The sequence below is a fragment of the Anopheles marshallii genome, chromosome 2 (assembly GCF_943734725.1).
Source record: "Anopheles marshallii chromosome 2, idAnoMarsDA_429_01, whole genome shotgun sequence".
Taxonomy (NCBI): Eukaryota; Metazoa; Arthropoda; class Insecta; order Diptera; family Culicidae; genus Anopheles; species Anopheles marshallii.
Genome location: NC_071326.1, coordinates 10,432,027 through 10,457,184, shown reverse-complemented (window position 1 = coordinate 10,457,184; position 25,158 = coordinate 10,432,027). Strand labels below are relative to the sequence as shown.

General features: G+C 47.9%; 1 protein-coding gene across 1 annotated transcript in view; it reads right to left on the bottom strand.

Annotated features, from left to right (window-relative positions):
* The window catches only part of LOC128709583 (homeobox protein cut), a 164,527-nt gene extending 146,125 nt beyond the window's left edge, over positions 1-18,402 (bottom strand). The window contains exon 1 of the mRNA XM_053804589.1: positions 18,199-18,402. Within this exon, the coding sequence (XP_053660564.1) occupies positions 18,199-18,318 (120 nt within the window). The 5' untranslated portion in view covers positions 18,319-18,402. The remainder of the gene's footprint in view (positions 1-18,198) is intronic.
* Between the last annotated feature and the right edge of the window lie 6,756 nt (positions 18,403-25,158).

Below are 25,158 nucleotides of genomic sequence, written 5' to 3'. Positions count from 1 at the left end.
GGTTTGTTTGTAAATCATTCGCCGGCTTCTCGCCCTGTCTGTTGCCATTTTTTCCTCGCCAATCTCCGGGAGACATCGGCCACCTCCGGGAGACAGATGATTATGTTTTTATTAATCCCGATCCACTCTGTTTCGCCAACCGCCAGTCGGGATCATTGGCACGAAGGGATGGGTTCGTGTTATCAACAATCATCGAAACATCACACCGCCGAACATGAGAGGACCTTTGCCGTGTCCCGCTTCGTTTCGTTCGGAGAGGCCTTGTGGGAATTTAAACTAGTTTTCTCCGCCCTGTTATTTTACATCATCCTTGCGCCCTTCAGCAAATACGCCACAGACGCGATTCCTGCCACGATCGGCACTGTATCGAATGTAGCGAAAAGATGTGTTCCAATAGGAAACCATCACCATTTCCCTACCGAAACTCGATGAGTTTTTCCTTGCGCTTGTGTTTACCCCGATGGGTACACAAAATAATCAAAACGGATAACGAACAAATGGACAAATTCGACGCAAATCTACAGGACCTGGCAATTGCGCCATCCGTGCGCGGTGATGTACACCGCGAGGGGAAGCCGCACTGGAACCGGTTCCTGCCCCTACCGGCCATGTGATGAGCGGATGCAAAGTAGTGGCTCGGCTCGACAAAAATGGAACAACCCGAGGAAAAAGAAGGAAAGGCGAAAAAAAAAATGCGCCCAACTGTCACGAGAACACGACGGAAGAATGAATCGTAAACCGGAAAAGGGATTTACTACTCGAATTAAATCAATATGGATAAGCAACGGTGCGCCGTGCGGTAATGCGCCATAGGGCACACCATTTTTGACAGCATCGTACAATAAACTTTAATTTATGGCATCAAAGTAGGTAGCTCCCGATTTCCCCGTGCACCTCGACGGAGAGGTTGCACGGGAAGAAAACACTAGGAACGGTTGCTGAGATGAGAGATGGCTGCCTCGAGCAGTAAGTGCATCCGCCTGTCAGGGCCGGAAGTTAATAGTTTTCCTTTTTTCTTCCTGAATGGTGACTCAAGAGGAGGAAAATTACTTTCCTTTGATTCCTGTTCATGCGAAGAATTAAAAAAAAAACCCTCGATGAAAAGAAATGGTTTACGAGCAACAGCTTCACTGCGTTCAAGGCGTTAACGGAAGCGGTTCTAAAAGCAACAGACGACGCTTGCGACACACTATCGGACGTTCGTGTACCCACTATGAACGGAAGGATTATTGAATGTGAAAAATATGATTGCAAATCCATCATCACTCCGGGCCGTCGACGTGCAGCCAACCGAACCAGGAAGAAACCATTGCTCGGGTGCATCTAAAATGCAAGGCTCATTAAAAAGCCTGAATGAATGACGCCTGTCTGCATCGTGACCGGAGGTCGGATTTCGCTTTCGGTTCCACGCGTCTGGGGGCCGTGTCTCGTGAATCGATTCGATTCGATTTTGGATAGCAAACCGCCCGCCAGAACCGTTGACCGTGCCGGGTGACGGGATGCGGAAGCAGTTGTGTCCTGGCGAGGCGAGCTCGGTTGGGTAAACAGAACTGTCTGACGCTTGAGCCGGGCAAAGCGAAACAGAAGCTTCCGGCTGCAAACAGACACTGTCGACACACGGCAAAGCAGGCCGGTTCGAGGAAAAAAAAACCAGGTCAAAGAGTTCGTTTCTTGGGTTTTCAAGAAAAACGGAAGCTTCTGCCGAGAACTTCAATACGGGGAAACTTGCACTTGTTTTATCTACGAGCTTCCGAACGGTGGGTGTGTTTGAGACGTGCAGGAACAGGAAAAAACCCTGGACTATTTATAATTAACCATTATTTATGTACCCATTGATTGAAATAAGCTCCTGGAAGGGGAGGGGAGAGCAGTGGGCCAACATGCAATTGTGTCATTTTCCACAATGCCCCCGCTCTGTTCGTCCACGGGAACTCCTGGTGTGAGTGGGGGGGGGGGGGCAAATGCAAAATTAGAAGGAAACCCCGGGGCGGAAAACAGTTTTATCGCAATTATGAAATCTCACAATCGCATGCCGGCGTTTCAAACGTTCTTCCCACTGGCACTGGCGCGGGTTTTCCGCGGTTCCCTGTTCCCGACCAATACACATCCATTGCCGAAAGAGCGCCGCGAATAGCGCACGGGCTTTCGAAGCCGAAACGATAATTACATCAATTTTCAATCCGTTTTCCTCGATTAAGCGACCGAGTTCCTCGATCGGTTAGGGACAGTGTCGGACGGAACGCACAATGCACGTTCGTGATGCACCCAACCCCCCGCGGACCCGGGTTACGGGTTGTCTGTTTGATTGCAGCACGGCACAAACACACCAGGCCGGTTTGTTTTTGCAGAATGCGTGAAAATGCGTAAACGGGTGCGAAACCCATTATCCCCATCGGGGTTCGGTTTGCCAGGGGTTTGCCGGGTAGGTGGGAAATTAATTATTGAATATCAATTGCTAATCTTTTACCATTTGAGAACTCTTAAATACACTCCAGTGAAAAGTGATGGTGCAACAATGGCGCTACCTCGAGCCACTGATTTCCATTCCGTCTGTCACTGCTGTGATAACGCCGTCCAGCTGCAACGGTGAGTGTGAATTATTGGAGTCCACTGAAAGTTTCCGCACGCCTTACGCTTATTTATTTCACCACTAGAATGCACATAATCGTTTGCCAGCATATATCGAGCGTGTAGGGTGGCTCCGTTCTTGTACAAACGCTGATTTTATCACTGCCACGGGTGTGCAACGGCTTTGCATTACGAGGCGCAGTCCCAGGCCCGGTGCAATGTGTGGCGTACGAGTTTTGACGGATGTAAAATGGTGTTTCAGCACGCGAAATAGGCTTTGCGTGTTTTGCCGTAGCGCTGGCGCTGGTGAACGCAACGGGAAGAACCCTTTGGAAGGGCAAACGGCGGGCTCAATGGGTTTCGGTTGTGACGACCGAGCTATCGGTGAATGATTTTTTTTTTGTGTGTTTGTTCTCCCTCATTGCCCGATGTGTGTAATCGAATGCAAAACATAGCTTGGAAAAAATGCACCTCACCTGAAGCGTGTTCAATGAGTTATTTATAAATAATTATCTGCAATCGGATTGTTAGAACGACAAGTTCAGGACCGGTGGAAGGTTTGGGCCGCCGTGGAGTAGTTGAAGTTTCATGTTAATCAAACGATGCCAACCGCCAGATAAAATGGAAAATGTATATTAAAACAAGCCGAGCAGCGGGGGAGCGCAGTAAATGGCGGAGTTGTGCGTAATAGAGTGAAGACCGTTCGGTCGGTGATATTGATTCCTGGCCGTTAGTCGATACACTCTCAACAACTGAAAACAAAGCTCATGAAATTCTAATGTCAGGAAGAAAAATAATACGCATATCGGTGCGCTTATTTCCAGTGGCAGGCAGATAAAGCATGCATTGATTTATACTGGCCCCACTATCATCGTTCTATCGCGCTGTCAAGAAACGTGTTGAAATGTGGCTCCGGAGGAGTGCTGCTCCGTGACTTCGCCCCATGTCCGAACAGCCGGAACTACGACACACCCATATGGTCTTCACGTTTGCTTGTTGATTCAGGACGAACCGCACACCGTACGGCCCGGACTTTTCTCCCCACCCTCTACATTGGCGTTCTATTTTCCGCAACCGAGCGCCCCGACGCGTGTAATCAGCGCAGATCAACGGGGTTGAAAAGTGTGTCAAAGGCCATTACATCCCATTAGAAACTTTTTCCCTGTTTCTGCTCATGGACACATGGACGTATGTGTGAGCGCACACTAAAACACACACACACACACGCGTAGGGACTCGCCACCATCCTTGACCATATGCACTTGGCATGTGCGAAGAAGTGGGTTACCGCAGCCGAGAGAACACGCGCGTTTTCCCCTACATTTTATACGGCCGAAAACATCCCTGCAGGGCCGGTGGCACTAGACCGTTGGTGTTGGACCGTTTTTTTTTTTTATGCCGGCGTTGAGTGCGTTCACATTTCGCCCGTTACGCACGCCATCCCACGTGGAGTGCGTTTTAGCAGTTGTGCGTACACTTTTCGCTCACTCCGTTCGTTTACTTTTGCTATCGTTTGCGTTGGAAGTGTAATTAAAAACTTCACCTCCATCGAATTCGCTGCCCCGATGCATCAGGTGCATATCTGGAGGGAAACAAATGCTTTTGTTTGTATCAAGTGCGAACTAGGACACACCGTCCCATTTTAACCGTCCCGTATGGAAAAAAAAAACCGGGGGCCATGTGTTGTGGGACAATGGGCTGACGGGGTGACTTTAAGCCTGGAAGACATTAACGCTCCACGCTTTGCGCTTGATGAGTGCGTTATGAGAGCATTGCCATAATCTATGATTTATCATCGTTTATTTATCTCATTAGGACGATAATTTGATCCTCACCCGTGCGGTGGGGACACCAAGGATAATGTCTAACCCACCGAAACGACGGGTAATAAACCCATCATTACTAGTTGTTGTTCGATTCTTGTTCTTCAATGTGTCAGTGCCGGACGGGGGCGAAAACTTTGCAGACCGTAGTGTTCGCTTTAATGGAGACTTCCGAGACTTCCCTCGCTAATGAACCGGGATGTATCCGGGATACCCATCAAGGGTGGTTAGTGCTGGACCAAAAACCCCTAACGCAAGATCTTTATCCCAGCTTATTTATGAGCTTAATAAATCTTTATATTATTATTAACAAAAATATTGCACTCATTTCGCCCAACCGGAATCGCACTTTCGGCAATGCGTCCGGTGACTGGCGTCCGAACAGTGGGTGGAGACACCCCCATCATCGAAACCATCAATACGGGTTCAATTTGTTTGCTTATCGGGACGGTAGCTCGACCACATGCATCCAATCTGATCCGTTGGCCATTGCGATTGTTCAATCAGCTTCCCGCTTCCCCGAAAATTGGTCCACGGTTGATTAGAAAATTGCTACACTCATTCGCTCTATTCGTCATCACCCGTTTGCTTTACGATGCCAACACATCCGGTTTTACAAAAACTGTCTGTCCCCGTCGATTGGCGGTGGAGATGATTTTCTCCAATTGAATTCCTCACGATTCCCGCGCATCCCATCCCCGTTCGCTCCCTGCTGTGCCAAGAAGCGCGTTATCCGCCCGGCAGTTTTTTTTGTTTGTGCCCTTCGTTTGGCCGATGTTTGGGCATCGAACCCCCCTTATTCGGGTGGATGGGGATGAATTGTGTGTTTGATGGGAGGTTACGATATATTTCGCTTTTATCAGCTCGATTGGTCCCCGCACTGTGTGGTTGTTTGTTTGGATTTGGATTTGGTGTGCCTGGCTTCGCCTGTACGGTTGCAGCAGCAACAGCAGCAGTACTACAGCAAATAGACATTCAAAGCCAATCAAGCGCTATGTTATCATTAGAGTCAATTCAGATTCGTGATTTATGTGATCGCGAGCACTTTGATAGAGTCTTGTGGACAGAGTGCAGTACGGTGCGGCGGGTATAGATTGAGCATTGGGTTAGATGATGCGTACATACACCATTATACAGCCTCCGGCCAATATGATGCGCGAAGGTAATGCGAGAGCAATTGCGCATCATTGGTTTGTGGTTTGGCCGATCGGAACACTTTCCGAATGGCCAATGTCAGACAACACGGGGTGGTGGAAGAAAGTACACACGGCATAAGGCGCCCCCGTCGTCCCTTCGGCAGCAAGCGGACCGATAATGGCGTGCATAAACCATACGGGCAACAGCAACAATAATAATAAACGCCACATGTTGTCTGTCGCGCGTTATGTTGCCCTCGTGTTGCGCAGCAGTGAGACACCGTTTCGCATCGAGACGCGTGATGAACATTTCGTACAATTTTTCTCACTCCATTTCACACCATCGCACACACGGACGGCGCAGTGTCTGGTGCGGGGTATGTGTGTGTTCCGTCTTTAAATCCGGTCTTGGATTGTTTCGTCCAGGCGTCCATCCGTCCGTTCGTTTGTTGTTTGGGTTTTGTCGCCAGAGCATCCCCTGTCCAGCCACTTATTCTCCTTCCCAAGTGCACGAAAACGGCTCCCTTCTTGTCGGCGTCAGCTCGCAGTGACAGTGACACTACAAGCGTCTTGCGATCGATGCGGGTGTGTGCAATCGATTATTTGTCCTGCCATTTTTATTTCGCCAGCCCAACAACAAAAAAAGGGGGTTTGAGGTAAATGAGAGCTGGGCGAATTGGGGAACAAATCATCCCCCAACAGTAATCCGTGCTCTACGCCGGTAGAATTTGAAGCGCTTGGATGTGGTTTGTATTATTTTTCGACACGCATTTCTCCTTCGACACGATCGATGCGTGTTGCGATGTGTATCTTCGTGCGATGCTGCCCATTCGAGCAGATTCGGAGACACCCGGAGACCACGGGGCAATGTGTTTTTTTGCCCATTCTCACCGTTTGTCGCCTCTCGTGACCAGAAGCAATGCAATAATATAAATCCTACCTCGTGCATGGAGGGAAATGCACACTCGGGAAGAAGCCCGCTCCCTGCTCCACACCTCTTTTCAGTGCCACGTAAATGATCCATTGAGTAACCCACGCCCGGGCATGTACTGTATGGATTATAGATTAAGATCCGAACGACTATCGTACGGCAACAACGACCGTTACGAGATGAGGAATGGGAACAAATAAAATGCCAGCGACGAACGAAGAATGGGAAATGGGAAGAAAAGAACCTCCGGGTGTCCCGCGACCAGACACACACACTCCGCACGCACTCTTTTACATCCGTTCCGTGCTCGGTTTTGGAACCCGGTCGCACGCACCGGGAGCTGGGTGTTCGGTTAAACGAAAGGGCATTTTTAAACTCTTCTTGAGCATTGCAAGAACAGACACTTATCTACGCGATTCGGAAGCTGTGGCGGATGAAGCAAAAAAAAAAACTCATAATCTTGCGAAGCATTCCAACTGATGTTCATAGTTTTTCTGTTGTTGAATATCCACGACGCGATACTCCAATTCAATCGAAGATTTTTTGTGATCTCACCAGACGTCACCGAAATGTGTGCGTGCTCAAAGTTGAACTGAACTGTCATGCACCGTGCAGTGGGATTTATGAACATTCCACGGCACGAAACCCGAACAATTGAGGGCTTCCGTCTCGGATCTTGATCATCTTGAGCCCAGCGTCAGCGTTCGGGAAACATCGACGACAAGGAGAAGCAAATGCTGGAAGTTTAGGACTCAACAAAACTAATAATGTCTCTGCTTCCGATGCCGTTTGAAACCGATCGAATCGATTGCAACCAGTCAGTTGTGTCGGGATAGAGAGAAGGAAGACCAGAAAAAAAACAAGACGGAACGCCTGAACTCCACCCGCCCGATGATGCAATCGCCGATCGACGACGATGCTGGGAAAATATGATCGAGTTGCATCAATGGGCATCGAATCGGGGTTGGTTTTGATTTCGTTGCGGAAGTTTCAATTAAGGCTAATGATTGAGCCACTTCCCTTTCTGGTGACTCGACCATTTACACACACACACACCGCTACTGCTACTGTGGTGCCGTGCGGGTGTGATGTGTTGGTGACAGTCATTCGAACATCAATTTATGACCCTTCTGGCCGTTCCGCTGCCACCGCTTCCCATCGTACGTTCGGGGTGTGTGCGTTCGTTTTGTTTTATCGGCCGAAGCAGTGTTGCTGCTTTCAAACAAATCTCATCGTCAGAGATTTTCGTGGGCCCGCGCTTGAGAACGTTGGCGTCGCCGTTGATGCGTCCCAGGCTTAAAAATAACTTGCCACCGTGTTTTTGAGACACTCGATGGCCCATCGAAAAATGGGTAGCATTGTTCTTCAAATCGCATCGATCGACGGGTTGCTTCTTGTACGGAGGGTTTGAGGTGTGTCGCGGTGCACACTTACGACTCCTCGTTGCCGTTTGAGCCCTGCCCAAGAGGTTTGGGGAATGATTTCTAATAACAGGTGTAATGGCAATTTATTTATTTCATTTCTCAGCCTCTACGCTTCGGTTGTTTGTGGCGCGAGGTCGCGGTGAGGTGAGTTTTGGTCGATTGTGCTGGTCCAAGCGATTGTCTTTCCTCGAGAACAGAGGCGTATGATTGCGATCCCAGATTTTGAGAGCGGCGAAGAATGTTCGATTAATCGTTCAAATGTTTATCAAAATCCAAAACACTTTGCACGCGCACCGGGCCCCAAAAATATAAACACGGCAGCGCTTACTTTTAACGATCGGTGAGTGTGTATTTCTACCATTGTCACTCTATTTTGTAAATTATGGCTGCGTGATCGCGCGCGATCCCTACAATGGAGGAAGATCTGCCGGATGGTCGTTTAATTTCAGTGAGCAAAATAAAATATCATATCAACCACAACTCGATTCGCGCCAACCGTGGCGGCAGCATCGTCATCATCACCAGCGTTGTGGGATGACAATAAAATTTAATTTAACACAGCGGCAAACACCGACCGGCTGTAGACCAGGTAGAGCACAGCCCAGATCTGGCCGGTCCGTCGATTTGTTGTTGATATTAAGACGATGGCGAGTAACAATTTTCGATCACATTTTTACACCCGATTAGCGTGCCTTTCCCACTGCTGCAGTACACGGAACGAACTCACTGTCCGCGCTGTTGATCGTTCGGTTCATCTTTCAAAGCAAACCGTGGGTGGCCGAGAGTCAAGAGCACAAGCAGCATTCTATCCACCTCTCGTACGGCCGCACAGCTGAATGGATGAGGAAGAATGGTTACTTTACGATCGATGCTGCATCTTGCGCCTGCTCGCGATGGTTCTATCATAAAATTTCGTCGAACAGAAGCACCACGTTGGCACGTTAAACAAACAAACAAACTAAACGCCTAAATCGGCGTCATCGACAGTTTTTTCTTATTTTCTCCCTCTCTCTCTGTTGCCTTTCTTCACCACACTACCCCTCGGAAACCCCTTTCTGTCGACGATTTAACTCAGGCCAAGCCCAGAAGATTGCACGATCGGTGGCAAGATCGTGTTACAAAATAATGAGCATCGAGTCTCGAGTGCAACCCTGCTGGTTGTCTACTCTCTCACTCTTCTGCCCAACCATTTTCTCGTGTTCCGATGTGAAAGAAATTCATTTATTATATATTGATTAATTTGCACCACGGTGTTGGCGGTAATTAATACACCCGGTGGGTATCATGGGTGCATGCCGTTTTTTTTGTGTCTGTGTGTCTCGAGAGAAGCGCTTGTTTAAGCGTCTTTTTGCTTTGCCTTACCACACGCATATCTTCCCAGAACGCTGAAGCCACCGGCCACAACACCGTTAGGACATTAGCAGACATTGGAAGAGCGCGGCTAAATTGGATGGAACAGCAGCGAAAAAAACCGACCATGAGCTATCGGAATAGTTGAACCCAGCGACAGCTGTTGTGTGTGAAGGCAATTTAGCGGACGAACTACTGGTAAAGTCGTCGTCGTTCGGGCTTCTTGAAGATAAAAAAAACGAGACCCCTTTCTTTTGGGCCGCTTTTGGTTTATCTCGATACACCCGGTCCCGGTTCGTGTGTGTGTGTGTGTGAGTGTATAAAAATGTAAATTTGTTCCGTTGTGGCCGTATGCTAATGAGGAAGGAAGACAGCAGCAGGAAGGAAGCATATCTGTGTGTATGCGTTCGAGTGCACCCCTCCTGTACCAAGGGCAAATTCTCACGCCGAGTCGAAGATCGCTTTAATGAGGTGGAAAAGAGGTGGTCCCTTAATCTTCCTTTTTTCACGCAACCATACCAGAGGCGAAGCTATGCATACATACATACGCGGCTTATGGCGATCGTTGTGCAGATCGGTTTTGTCTAGCTGTTTTTGCTAATGAGATGAATTCGATTCAATGCGTCTCGGAGCAGAGGGAGTCGTTGCCGATCACTTATCGCACACAGACCATGCGGGTCTAGTGGTGGTCTTTATCTCTTCACTTCCTTCCATGCAATCGGTTGATAAAGCGTTGTAGAGTGTACTCTTGAGAAGCAGCTTCATTCCGATAGCATGCGACCATTATGGATAGTACTGCTGGACGTTATCTTTCCACTCGCAGTATTGTTTGTCTTGGAACGTAGCTCCATTCAAAGGGAATGTTCCAGAGTTCGAATATCTTTTTTCGTACGCTCATTATCGAGCCCCAGTTCGGAGGGTATTATCAGCCTTCGAGTACATGCTCAGATTTAATACAAACATTGAGTGTGTAAATAATATATCTACACTTTGCTACAACTCCACACCTAATTCGGGTTGGGTTTTCGAACAAATTCCTCCACACAACCCCGTGCACTCCACCGTTATGATATAATGTGGACGAACCTTGGGGGTCTCTCTTTGTTTAGCAAAATGGTCACCATCGATCACTTTCTTGCCTCACGCCTAAAACCCAAAAATAAAAAGTCCCGCCGAGAAATTCATATCCAGATTGTGCAGATATCCACAGTGAAGATGTGTATAAGGCCTACCGGCATTCCAACCGGGGCTACTAGAAACAATCGCAACGGTTCTCAAGTGTGCATTGTTCTGCGGCAGAGTAGTGTGTCAGTCCCGAAAAAAAAAAAAAAAAATCCCACCAACGCACCAATACCACCGAGTGGCACAACGACACCGATGCACGGAGAGCCTCTGCAACAACGCTCACACTTCACGCTGCAAGCCTGATCCGATGCCGGCGGCTCGACCAGCACCGTCCGTCATCTGGTGGCTGAATTTATTAACCAATAATTAAAAATTCTCGAAAGCGGGCGGCTTAATTAAAGTCATTGTTCCAGATATTAATCAGGCAGTTTTGACTCGCTCGCTTTTTCGGTGTCATTTTTTTCCGTTTGTACGGTCGTTCAAGTCCCCACCCTCGGACGACCAACGGGTGTAGGCGTAGAGGACCTTTTGCTTGCGGTTGCACCTCGCATCTTGGGCGTAATTTGCTAAATTTATTTAAAAGCTTCTCCATTTTGTGTGTATTGCTTGCGCGTGCGTTTTTTATGCTTTTTTTTTTGTTGCAGTTCGGCTTTCCGAACTGTCCAGCTACGAAGCAGCTGCCAGGGGTTGCTGGTTGATCAACGCAATCCACCCAGCGTGGCGGGACACCAGAGGATTCGGCGGGGGTGGAAAAGAGTGTAATCCTGCTGATTGTATGATTACGCTGAATTAATTCATTATCTATTGTTTTCCTTCGCATCCAAATGCGAGAGGGAAAAGCGCCACCAACTTCACACACACACACACACACACACACACACACACACGCACACACTCACCTTTAAATCTCGCGTACAAACACACAGCCTCCCCCAAAAAACGGTGACCTCAAATGGTGGGTGGTTTTATTCGATGGTTGCGGCCTTTTTATGCTATGCAATCCACGCCATTCGAGTAATGTGGGAGGAAGGAGGAAAAAATATATTCACCATAAATCATTGAACACACAGAGGTTTTCGGTTGGCCCACCTCCATTTTATGTGCCCACCGCAAAGTGTGGCCGATCATTGCTATCTGCGAAATAGACTTGTACTTTAACCACCGGACCATTTGGCCATTTGTTTTGCGTGTGCCAAATGCAATGGAAGGAAAATAGAAAAATCTAACCGCTCGCATCTAGTAGTCTCGTCCCAAAACACACAAAACTTTAACCTCGCCGGTGTGTGCGTGCTTAAGTGATGGTGTGAAAAAGCGATTAAAATGTACGCGGCAGCCATGCCGAAAGACATCGGACGACATGCCGGACGGTGCCGGCGACGGACGATCATGCGTTACGGGAGTCGCGCTTTTGTCACGAACGATTAGAAGCGAATGCAATTAGATGTGCATCTTCTGCATGCAATTTCTTGTCACTGCTGGTGCCGGACGATGTTGGACTGTCGGGACCGTGGTGGGATGGATGGGATGGATCTCGTCGCTGGGCCAGGCCAGTGCGACAATTAGCTGGATAATGGAAGTTCACACCCTTGTGTTTGCTCGTCTGCTGACTTCATGTTTTAGCCAAACGAAACAACAAAAAAAGAATACACTCCGGTAACGTAATACGTTTGATCCCTCGAATGGTGATCACAAATTCCTGTATCGGATTGTTACTGTGGTGCGTCCATAGGTTTGGAAGCATAATTTCGCTGAAATGCACCCTGACAGTAACGAGGTGAAAATATACATTCTAATAATAACGGGAGCTGCAACTGATGCGCTCGGCGAACGCGGCACGAGGTTGGGGTCGAAGAAATTTTGCGCGCCACCAGTGCGACTTTGAGCGGGCAAGCAGGAACTCGGCGAAGTTGGCGACCGGCGCGTCAGCATTGAGGCGGCACCACCATTATGCCGTTCCGGTCGATTTGAACCCCCTCGACAGACGCTCGTAAACGTGTGGGTCTCAGCCCAACGATCGACCCCGCCACGAGTTGCGTGCTAAGGCGGAGACGCACCAAACAACACACGTGGTTTCGATAGATGGCGTGAAGGTTTCGATGTGTGGCAGCGTGGCAGCAGGGTACATAAAATCCGTCAGCGGCTTCTGTGCGCTTCCGGACCAATTTCAATACGTTTGTCGTTTTTGCTAATAAACGCGCTCGGCATTGCTTGGGTGGCGCGCGCTCTACCTAACGGGGGAATTGTTTACGTTTTGGGGAGTGTTTTTTTTTTTTGGGGAGGAACGTGATCTTGATTTCCGGGATGAAGAGCGTTGAGACACGGAACGATTTCGGTAAGTAGATGTCACCTCGAGGCCCACCCTGGAACGATCGTTTGACCCCCCCCAAAATTATGATCCCTGAGAAGATCCAACGAATGTTTGGAAAACCGTTGATGTTATTCAGATTAATTTCGAAAATTTTGAGCTCAGAATGACTTGGCGCAAGTGTTGTTGAGACGCGCACGATTTTATTAATGGAATTCTACTCGATTCAACGACTCAACGACTTCCATATCATCTGCACGCTCCGGATCAATGGAAGCACTTAATTAGCCTCAAGTAAAATGTGTGTCTAGCGAGCGGGAAGGCAATCGTATCGAACTGTCCACACTATAACTTCCCTGTCTACGCTGTGGACACTCACTATTGGTAGCATTATTTATGGGCAAGTGCAAAAGTGGCCTCCGCGCAAATTCCCATCTCCATGATGTTTGACGTCTGGTCACCATCACGATCACGACCAATCGTACGGTTTCACACGGGCCGCGCACTGCTTGGGGCACGAGTGTGCGCTAGCAAAGACACGATCGGTATGGAATTCAAATGAAAAGTAATTAACTTGTCGATTGGTTCTAATTGCTTTTAATCATAACCGCAGCCAAAGCCGTTCCAGCACCTTCAAAAAGCAACCGGGGCCCGAGATGAATTGAGTCGGTATCAGTTGCAATTTTTGCATCCCTCTGCTTTATAACACCATCGGCGCCAGCGGTTTTCTTTTTTCTTGTCCGCGACCGGATCGCAGTGGAACATTTGCAAGAATTCGACACCACTGCTCTCCATAAATCGGCAATTTGCCATCGTAAAGACTCGACGACGAACTGCACGGACATCGGGCACTGATGAGGGCATCTGTATGACTGCGTGTCTTTGTATTCTCGTGTGTGTGTGTGAGTGTGTGTTATCCAATTATCCCCTCAGGATATCGACAGCCAACCCTCGGACCAACTTGGAAGGCGGAAACCACAAATAGGGCCCCGTTTCCTCAGGGGTGGGGAAAGGAGCGCTCAAAGGAATCGAGGAAACCCGGACCGGCGTACACCCATTTTGTGTTGTGCGTCTGTTACCAGCGGTCCTTGCCGCAGTTTGCCTTGCCTTTCTTTAATCGATCGGGCCGGCCAAATGATCGACGGAATGCGCATCTCGCCGTACAAAGCGGAGCGATTGGCAGCAACAAATGAGCGTCTATTTATTTTATTTCAAGAGCCGACTTGGAACCGCGCACGTCCAAGCTCACGCGCTCTCTCACTCGCAGGTCCTTGGCGGGCCTTCGGGCGATATCCATCATCTTTGATCGCCGTACTTGCTTCTTGGTTCTTTGCGCGCCCGCTTCGAGCCCTTCCATCGATCGTTCATCATCCTCTGCGTGACGGAATGGACGGGAACCCACCACCACCGCCCCCTGGTTCGGGGGGCCCACTCCCCCCCACCCGGTTGTGTTTAATGTGATCGAAGCCACTTCAATCGATGGTGATTTCGTTCGACGAATCCGGATCTCCGGACGCTACGGCTGCACCGGCATCGATCCGGACGACCGGAAAAAAAGAAAACCAGAATTCGTGTTAGCGACCGAGCCCGACTCGAACGAACACCCACCCCCGATTGCTGCCGCGGTCGATCTTCCACCGTTCTAGCCAGCACCAGCGTTCGATCGCTCCGGTAACCGGTGGTAACGTGTTATTAAAATCGTATCAATTTCAATAATAAATAATGATGATTACCAATACATTTCCCAACAGAAACAGTACCAGCAGCAACCGTTGCAGCAAGTGTGGGAGGGCGGAGGATGGCATTGGAACGGTTGCGAGTGGTTTGATCGTGTCCATCCTGGTGCCGGGGACCAATGAAGAGCGCAAACTTGCGAAACCAAATCGCCAAGGGATGCAAGATAATGATGATTATTTTTTGTCTTTTCGCTTTTCGCGCATTTCTGCCGGTGCGCGTATGTATGCACATTTGCAACTAGCCCGGCCCTTGGTGTGCGTACGCCTTTTGTATGCGCCCTTTTTTTTGTTTTGCAAAGCAAGGACACATGAGAGCGCTGTGTTGTCATTTTGTATTCGCCCTGCCGTTGATGCACACGGACAAGCAGATTCGTTGTTATCAGATTTTTACGTTCCAAGTCATACAATCGTTGGCCACCCCGATGCGTCGAATCGGGGAATCAAGATTATAGCACTCTTGGTGCGATTATTTGCAATACCGAACCCGTCACATGTACGCACCCTTGTGCTTGTACTGTGCCAGAAGCAAGCCGTCCTACCCCGTGCGGTCCATCTCCGGGTCCACTGCCAGGTCCATTAAGCCGAAGGGGGAAGGCATCAAAAGCATATCTTTTGAAACAAATGTCGATAGATTAATCAATTTATGGTTTCGCCTCGATACCGGTTGGGGTAATGAGAGAAAAACAGTGCGAGAGATATGGTCGGGAGGGAGCTTGAGTGAAATTGAGTGAAAGAAAAACAGACAAACGGTTGGGGTTTTTTTTTGCTTCTTGCTGCTTCCACAAAGGGCTGTTCAGTTACGTTGCGTTCTTACTTGGCAATGTGGGTACCTTGGTTGGCTTTAAAGCAACCCTTCGATCATGATTTCATACATTTCGGTGATGTTTTTAATGCAATTTTAAACCCATTTTCTTTATGCATTTCAGGGAAATCCATGTCCAACGTCCAGAAGATGTATTTTCCTGTTTAAATGCCATTCTGCAACAACATTGCCACTCATCAATATTAATCGAAGCCCAATCAACCCTGAATTATGATTGCCAAATCACACAATTTCGCCCGTCTGATAGTAATCGAACTTCTCTTCCATACTTCTTCGTTAATGTAAGGAGATGAAAGGCGTCGCCTAACGAGAATTTGATTATTTATTAATGACGAACCAGAGAACGGAGAAGTGTTTCAATCTCTTTTTCCCGTTCGTTCAATGGGATACCGTGGATGCTGGTGGTGTCTGATCTCACTTCCCGACTTTCGCTCCTCAATCGATGGCTTTTACGGACGAGTTCTTGACGGTGAACCGGAATAAAAGATAGAACTTACTACACTGTATAGTGGTACTAATTTGTGTTCGGTTCCCTTTCACTACATCCATCAATCGTTGCAGTGGCATCGTGTCCCGCTGAATTGGTAGGAACTCCGAAGAACCGAAAATAGTTCCACGATTGATGGTTCTCCATTGAAGAGAAGACAGAACCACGTCAATTTTTCATCCGCCCGTTTGTCGATGTCGCTCGCGTTTATGGTCTGTAATTACTATTTCCGGTACAAAAACCCCTGTCTCTCGCTCTCTCGGTCGTTCGCTTTATTGGCTATCGACATTCAATCAAGTAAATGGACACTGGGCCGTATCTGTCTGTGGTTCCAAGCAGACGGACACGATTGACAAAAATCGAAACCTTTAATGAGATCAACACACGGCAACACAGTGGCCGATAGGGAAACTGGGGGCCTCTACATCATCTTCCACCGGCGAAACGGGATCGAACGGGATCGCATGCCTTGTGCAGAACAAGTAAACACGCATCGAGCAAAAGGGGGTGAACTCAATCGACCACGAAAAATGAATCCCCAAAAGCCGGTAGACAGCAGCAGCGTTTAATAACTGCCCCTTCTATGGAAGAAAACTGACGTTTGCTAACGCCGTGTATCCGAAGCATAAATTAAGCACACGCAAACCACTGCGCCACTGCTAAACTTCACTGCCACCGGGTTCACCACAAACACACCAGCACACACGCACACGCTCACATTTTAGTTATCTTGTTGGGTCGTCTGATGTTTTCATCCTTTTTCCGGCCATTCCGACCGTACAAAGCAGCCGCACGAGCATTACTGCTTAAACATTGATGTTTTTGTTGTGGGCACTTTACTTCTGGTACGAGTGTTCTAGATGAACGATTTGTTAAAAGGAACTATCACCGTAAACAAACACATGTCGTAGATTTAAAAGAAAAAAGCCCACACGAGGTACGAAGAAATTAACGCAAATATCGTTACAAAGGGTTTTGCTGTGGATGCGCTGTCATGCAAGACAGTTCGTCTAGAAGAAGTGGCGACCGGTTATGTTGTGCAAATTGCCGTCGGTGTTTGATGCGTTGCGGAATTGTTGCACAATATTGGGCTTTTGTTTTTAGTTTGGTGGCATATTATTAAAAAGAAAGTGAAGGGGTTTTTTTCTATTTTAACAGAATTAAATTTAATTCATTTCAAATTGTTCTTCAACTTTTTGATAATTGATTATTAGATCTAGGGTTTTATTGTAATCATCATCTAGTAGAAAATGTGGGCCCTTTTTACTGATTAAAAGATTAAAAACTGTGCTCACACTTTTGTTAAATGATAAATTTATTTAAAAAAAGAGACTTCAACTGATAACTGATCCAACAACATGGTCAGCTCGTTCCAAACGGAAAGAATAACATAAAACAAATAAACCTTTGAATCTCTCATTAAACAACGACGACACTTTGTCACTAGCTCTTCCGCGAGACTTTATAAAATCCCTTCATTAACAAAACGTTAAGGGTTAGTTTCCGATAGCAACAACACCGGTAGTCGCCCGTTCCTTACTTCCGCCAAAACTGGGGGGGAAAAAACAACAACAAAATGAAAGAGAACTCGCCCCGGCAAACTTCACCCGAAAGTGTAAACACTTAAATTCCACGCCAGGCCACGACCGGCCACCGATTTCGGCCCCCAAAAACCCAGCCAGACCACCCTGATCAGCATCATGTTGATTGTCGTCGTTGTCGTCGTTTGCCATCATCATCATCCCCGAGTGTGTCTATTCCGCAATCCGGGCTTTTGTGGCATTACAGCACAATCCACCCACCACTGCTTCCTCGCGCGACTCCTTCCCTATGGTTCTGTGGGGGAGAGGGGGGGGGGGGGTTGAAAAGTTCGAAAGGGTTCGCAACAGTGCCACCCAACCCTAAAGCCACGGTAGCAGTAGCAAACGAAAGGGTTTGTAGGGCGGACGACCACTATGAGTAGGCCGGAAAATGTGGAACACAAACACGCACACATACACACACACACACACACACACACACAACACAACACATACAAGAATCAAAGACCGGCAATTCGCGCGAGTGCGTTGCAGGAGGTCCTCCAAAATAGGGAGGAAACGGTTTCCATTTTTCCACCCGTTTCCACCTCTCCCGAAACCGACCACCAGCGCGAAGAATGTGGTCAAGGACAATCGACAAACCACGGGCATCTCAAGACGACAATGTCGCCATAATCATCAACACTGTCTGGGTTTGGACGTCATCGTCATCATCGTGCAAATTATCAATTTTAAATGAATCCCAATTAAAGCGGAACGACCCTAGGCTGGGCACGGAAAAGGGTCAAACGATAACGTACCGTGTGGCGAAATTCGCCGAAAGATGGCGCTCACGCCTCACTGCGAGCGGGCGAGTTCTCGCCCTTACGCACTGCCGACTTCTTAAAGGGGATAGCACCGAGCAGCTACGGCTCGGGTAGCCGGGTGGGTGTTTGTCGGTTTGACTTACCTGTTGCCAAAACTGTGCTAGCAGATAGATGCGTTCCTTTTTGAACAACCAATCCATAGGCTGGACGGCAGGGAGGTCCATATCACTGCCTCCCGTGCTCTGTGGAATGGTCGGCTGCATTCGGTGGCCAGTGGTAAGTGCAGCGACCGGAGGGGCAACCACGGTACAGGCGGAAGTGGAGCTCGTGGCCACCTGCTTGAAGCCTACTCCACCTCCTCCCACTACTGCACCACCAACCGCACCTGTCCCTGCTCCCTCCGCACCGGGTGTTATTGCGTTCGTGAGGGAAGCCGTGTTTGAATGCACTTCTTCACCCCGAGAAAAAAAACTGCCACAACTGTTTGTTTTTCCTCTCCCGTGTTACGTTCACTAAAATTCGACCACTTTGTATTGATTTTGTGCCTGCCTTGCGTTCGGTTTCACTTTGCTTGGGATGTGGCTTTTTCACCACTGTCGTGCTTCACGTTCTACACAATCTTTTCCCGATCACGAGCTTTTCTTTTCATCACTAGACACTGTTTCTATTTGGCCATTTTTTCTTGCACATCTTTTCACATGGTTTGGCCGGGAACAAGGCGTACAACTCGTGCTGTTTTTTTGTCGTTGCTGCTGTGGCCCGAACGCATTCCACCAGCGCATATAAAATGCGGTCACCTAATGACACTTCTCCGTTGCAGAACCCTAGCACGATCTGGAATCACTCACTAAACCATCGATGGTCGTAGGGTTGTGTCGTTCACTTCGCTTCGGTTCCAATATCGGCACAAACAACGAGCACGAACGATTCGCAAACCGCACCGCAAATCAATTCACATTAAACTCAAACACGAACGAACTGTGATGGGCTGCTGGCGAGAAAAGTGTGGAAAGGATTGGGTGAGTCGAAATTTGATTAATTGGCATTTTATATCGGCTATTTCGCGGACTGCCATCGGGATGCATTCGGTGAACTTGCAGTGCATTAATTATTGCATTTGGGAACAGAGTGATTGGGTGAAGAACAAAAACAATAAACCGTATTGGCGATTGATGCTCCACAATCTTCCCATGCTTGTTTGCTTCCCTTTGCCACAGACGGCACACCACACGCCATTTATTGCTTTCTTTCGATCGATTTTTATGGCTTAACGATGCTGTTGTGATGATCGCCGACAAAAAAACATTTTGAAAAACAAAACAAAACAAAACAAAAAAACGAGAACTGCGACCGCGAATGAGAAACAATAGTGGCAGTAAAAATAAAAAACCCGGCCAACAGACAAACAAAATTAAATAAAAAACCCCTACATTAACGAAAACTAAGCATCGCATTGCTTTGAACTCTGGAGGGATTTCGTTTGGCAAGACAATCGTAAAACTGCAACACTGTGTCGATCATTATTTTTTGAGCGGTGTGGAATTATCGTGGTGTAGGTTGGTCGGCGCCGGAATTTAATTTTCGGGCAGCAGGCATCGCAATATGCAGCATCCCACCGGTCATGTTGGGTGGGCGCCCTGCTTTTGGGGTGTCTCAATTTCATAGTCATTTAGTCATTTGCATTGCCCCCGAGGATCGCGCTCGTATGACATTAGTCAACCTCCAGTACGATTCACTTCATTGTATGGGTTTGTGAGTGTATGTGTGTGTGTGTGTATGTATGTGTGCTAATTAATGCGTGTGTGATGTATGATGGGGAAATGGATTGATGACGAAGCAAGGACAATGAATGGTGGTCGGCCATCGTTAGTGGGTCACTGTTTTCCAAACCAAAACAAAATAATGGGAAATGCAATTCCTCACACAAACAAACACCACGGCTCAATCGCAAATTGCACAGTGTCACAACAACCCGTTTTCGCACACAAGATCGATCGTGCCGCGAGGTACACACATACACACACATACACACGCACTCGGAACGCGCACAGCTGGGAAAAAGGGGGCCCCTCGAAACGGTGCCAATCGATCGCGACCTGAAGGGACGCCCGATCCGTCACCTGTCCTGGCGGAGATCGAAACGGCCAATAGTGCAAACAAAACCAAACCAAAAAAAAAAAAATCAACCATCAACAACAAAAACAAAATATTCTATCCCACGCACGCACGCACGTCGTCGTCGTCGTTGTCGTCGAAATCGTCTCGTAAAAACGGCCTTTTGAGCGGGCGTCGGCGAACGCAAACGCATCCGAAACACCCCTGTCGCAAACGATGTTTTCAGGTATAAAATTCCAGATAGACTAAAATTCAGCGTAAATCCTATTCAGGCCCAATCCGCTTTGTTTTGCCTCGTGCGGTCGGTGCCGCAGTCGCTGGTGGTCTCGTTTTCGCACGCAACCCGAACCGCACCGCTCTCGACTGCGCTCGTGCGCGCTCGCGGGAACGCACTCGCCGTGAGAAAGTGAGTTCCCTCGCTGTTTGGTGAGCCGCGGGATCTCACCCAACATACTTTTCACTGGGCAGAATATGGTTTTTGGTGTAACGGTGTGAGGGGCGGTCTTATGGTTCGATTGGTAAACAAACCCGCTTCAGACTCGCTGGGTCGTGGGTTCAAATCCTGCAGGGCCCCAAATTCTGCGTATGTGCGTGGGGACTTGCGAAATTACTTATCGGTCAAAAGACACGATGTGTACTGAAGTAATTTCTACCAGCCCTTCGGTGAGACGGTGGGAACTCTCACGCTTTTAGTAGTGAGATCTTTGAAATTCGCCACTCACTACTGCGAGCGAGCGAGCGAGTGAGTGTTTACATCGTTTTCCCCTTCGCGGAACAGTTTTTTTTGCATCATTTTGTTTTGCTTACTGTAAACATATTAACTTACCTGTTTGGGGAAGTGACCATGTGAACTTTATATCAGTTCAATTAATTGCGTTCGCTTGTGAGTGAGTTTTGAGATGTTTTAAATGTATATCTTCAGGGAGATGTGACGGCGTTATCCATTGCTGGACGTTTATAATTCAAAGCAGATGTCTTGTAGCTTTTGGACACCAAGGGTGGATGGTCGATGGGCAACGTTTACAAGTATTCTGAACCGATCGAACCGAAAAACCAGAGTCCCCCCCGCAGCAAAGAGCATTCGGATCGGATTTTTATGAGAATCGGGAGAATCATCATCATACATATGTATAGGTTCGGAATCGACACTTATACTAATAGCGTCGATTAGCCACGCCTTTTCAATACACGATTTGAGCCGCGATTCCGCGCGCGCCATCGCGACCAACTCTCGACGTGTCCGCTCGTTCTCGCACCCTTTCGGTGACGCTTTTTTAGAGGGCTACCAATATGTGCGCCCCGCCATCCTGATACCCACCGCCCAGCATCCTTCCCCTTTCGGACGAACATCCACATCACCTAGGCGTGTGTGTGCTTTCAGTGCCGCACGGTCGGCCGCGTACCGGGGTTCAGTTACACTGAACGACGATGCCGTGCTTTTATGTCCGCATATGTCACCAGCCTCGGTGGGATCTCCCGCTTCTTCGCCGTGTACCAATCTTTCAACAACACCAACGGGCAAGAAACGCGCGGACTTCTCTCGAGCCGAAGTCGGCCTTCTCCGTGGGGTCCATCGCAAATTTCTTTCCCTCTCACTCTCTCTCTCACTCTTTCTCTCGCTTGCTGTTTCTCGCTCTCGCTTGTCCACTTTTCCAACCTCGCCATTGTGAGGAGAAGTATTTGTGCTTTGGAGATTGGTTTTTCTTTTTTCTTGTTCCACACTCCATGGCGTCCTTATTGCAACTTGCAACAGAAAAAATAACGAGAGCTCTGTTAATGCAAAGCTTCACTCGCTTCTTCATCGACTCACGCGATGCGGTCTCTTTCTAGAGTCTGTGCTCTTTCTCTTTCTCTTCCACCCACTCGGCCACCCATTTCTTTGCGTTCGGCAGGAGCCTGCTTCGATCTCACCCATCCTTACAAACACACGAGTATTTTTAAACTAGGCAACGGAATGCAACAACACATGCACCTTTCGCGGCCACATAGCGCCACGTGCGAGCGGGACAAATAGGAAGGGGACGGAGGGGGGGGGGGGGGGGGGCTGAAGTCGGGGAGAGACTGATTGCAAAAGATTCGTGTGCATTTTTTCCCATCCACTGTAGCGCCCTTTTTCCCTGCCACGGACACGTTAGGACGAAGCGGGTGTGGAAAAGCTGGGCGGAAATGGATCTTCCGTGTGCAGATAAATATGTACGCTGCTAGTCTCCCACCTTTATGGCATAGTGCGATACCGACCGTACACTCACACACACACACACACACACACACGCGTGGGGAAAACATTGGAAAAAACGGCAAGGAGAAGACATGCATGCAGCATCATTCTTAGATCGTCTGCATCCTTTCATCAGCCGTTGGCCATTTTCTCCCTATATCCCCGCCCTGAACCCTGCCCCATGCACCCAAGAGGACAAATACAGGCACACACTGACACCTTCGATTGGATATCCCGTGGTGTGCGGTATTCGGCCGTTCGGTATGCACTGCCTCGCTCAACAGCTGCGTGCTAAGGAAAAAAATGAGAACAGCGTACAACAAAACATACAAAAAAGAAATCCATCCCCACACTGAATGCCACTCTCCGGATTGTCCGGAAGGATAAATCAGAGCTTTAGACGGTGGCGCGGCGACTGGTGGGATTTGGGGAACCGATGGATGGATGAAGGAGAATGATGGGAAGCTTTAATATTTTACCGGATTCCTCGGAAATCAGAATTTATTTTTTCCCCCCTCTCCCCAAACCCTCACTGCCCCAACGACCCCCGGGCAACTCCATTTTTGGGGTGCAATTGGTATTTTTGGCCCAAGACGCGAACCAAACAGCCAACGGGATGCATGCAATGGGATAAAATGAACGAATGATTCGCAAGCAAGATTGATAAGCCCAAAAGGATAGAGAAAATAGAGAAATAGAGAGAGAGAGAGAGAGAACGAGATAGAATGTATAAATGAGTGAGGGAAAAAGAAAGCGAGCGAGAGAACGAGAGGAATCAGCTCGTAGCTTCAGCGGAAAATGCAATCGATATCCTTTCTGGAGGAACTGACGAACTGTTGGATGCCGTCTGCCAGGTTCATGATTTCTTTTTGCTTTGTGGAGAAGATTTTTCTCTCTGTTGCAACAATGCATTACGAACATTATTAGCAGCGGTCGGTGGACGTGTATGAAACCGGAAATGATGGGAAGCTTTTTCATCATTTATTACTCCAAAACTGTTCATGTAAAGTTCGCATTTCCACTCGCATCTCGCAAATGAAAACATTAGATCAGGACAAGCAAAAAAAAAACGCATTGATGCAATAATATTAATATTGCAGATATAGGCTTAGAAACCAACACTTTCAATTACATTCAGAATTTTAGACATCAGACAATGGAGAATAATTGGATTTTTGTTTCATCTCGGCCAGGAACTATGGCTAAGATCTAATGACTGAAAACTAATGGCTACTTCTGATAACAATCATAATAATACCAATGACTTCTGAACAATGTTGTTGAATTTTATTCTAATATGATAGAATCTTAGAACTTTTGTATCTAAAAGAAACTAAACTTGCGAACACTCGTTTGGACTTCACAAACGAACAAACATTCCCCATACAGCAAAAAGAAGTACCTCTACCGGCTGTCCATTTGCGTACAGTCGATCGGTAGATAGGGAGCGAATGTGCACATGTACGAAGGGTGAGAATATTATACGATCCACTCCACTGCAGTGACAAGTATGGCGCTTCGTAATGGTGCGAGAAAAAAGGCAAACGCGACAAGATTGGCGCGAACAAAAATGGTTCGTGACGCGAGAAAAATAGTTCATTTCACGATGGAATATGGACAGTTTTTCCATTTCCGCCTTCTGTTGGGGCACAGCGCAGCGCTCCGAAACAGCAGACTCCGCGTGGATTGGCCGTACGAACCTGATGCAATCTTGACCCCAGCCCGTGGACGGTGTGTGTGCGTGGCAGAAGAAGATGGCGGTGGAAATTCATGGCACAAAAAGGAACGTATTTTTCAGTCCAAAGTCAGCAAAGATAATCTGATTTTTCTTTCCCAAAACCCCGTTTGCTTCAATTTCGCCAACCAACCCGGACGGGGAGGTTGCTGGTTGGTGGAAGAGGAAGGTCAAAGCTTCACATACTGTCACACCTCGGTCGTTGCATTGCTGTGAAGTGGATGAAAAATTTGCATCGGTTTGATTTTTTTCCATCATCTCCGGCATTGCATTCGGTCCGTTCGCTTGTGGGAAGGTATGCAAGAGGGTTCTGCTTTTTCTCTCCGGTCCGTCCGTCCGTCCGAACGGTTGTCCTATCTGTCCGGGGGACGCAAACAGAAACACATGAATACACACGGTAGAATAAACCATCATCATCATCATGCTATGCTTGACAAAACACAACGTTTCGCTAAATTTGTCTAGTTGAAGTTTAGTTAAAATCGTACCACCGCTGCTCATCGATACCAGTTTGCGAAAGCAATTACTATAACTCTGGTCGATTCGCTAGATAAAAATGGTTTTGAAATGACCACCCTGGTGCGGACAATAGCAAATGTTCTACACAGTATGCTAAATCCGTGCCATTCTCATACGCTGAGCAGGGCCAACGCATCCGTCCCAATCTGGATCAACAAACATCGTTTAAAAAGCGACCAGCTAGCCATTCAATGCGCGATGTTTTAGGACAGTTTTTTTCCCCAACCCAATATTTACAAGTTTGCTTTGTTTATATGTGTATTTTGCTAAATAAAAATCTGCATCATGCTGGATGAAAAATAAAAGCAACACATCATTAGCAAAGGATGCGCCGCCATACGTATGCGAGGACATGCATTCGGAAGACTCCCGTCCGCTGGCAATGCTTTTTTTCCCATATTTTCTGCTCAACATACGCCCAAAACTGACGCCAATATTCAAGTGAATGCCGGCGTTCCCTGCTTCCCGCTCCGTTTCGGTCGTTATTTAAACTAGTCGCGGTTTAGGAATGCACTC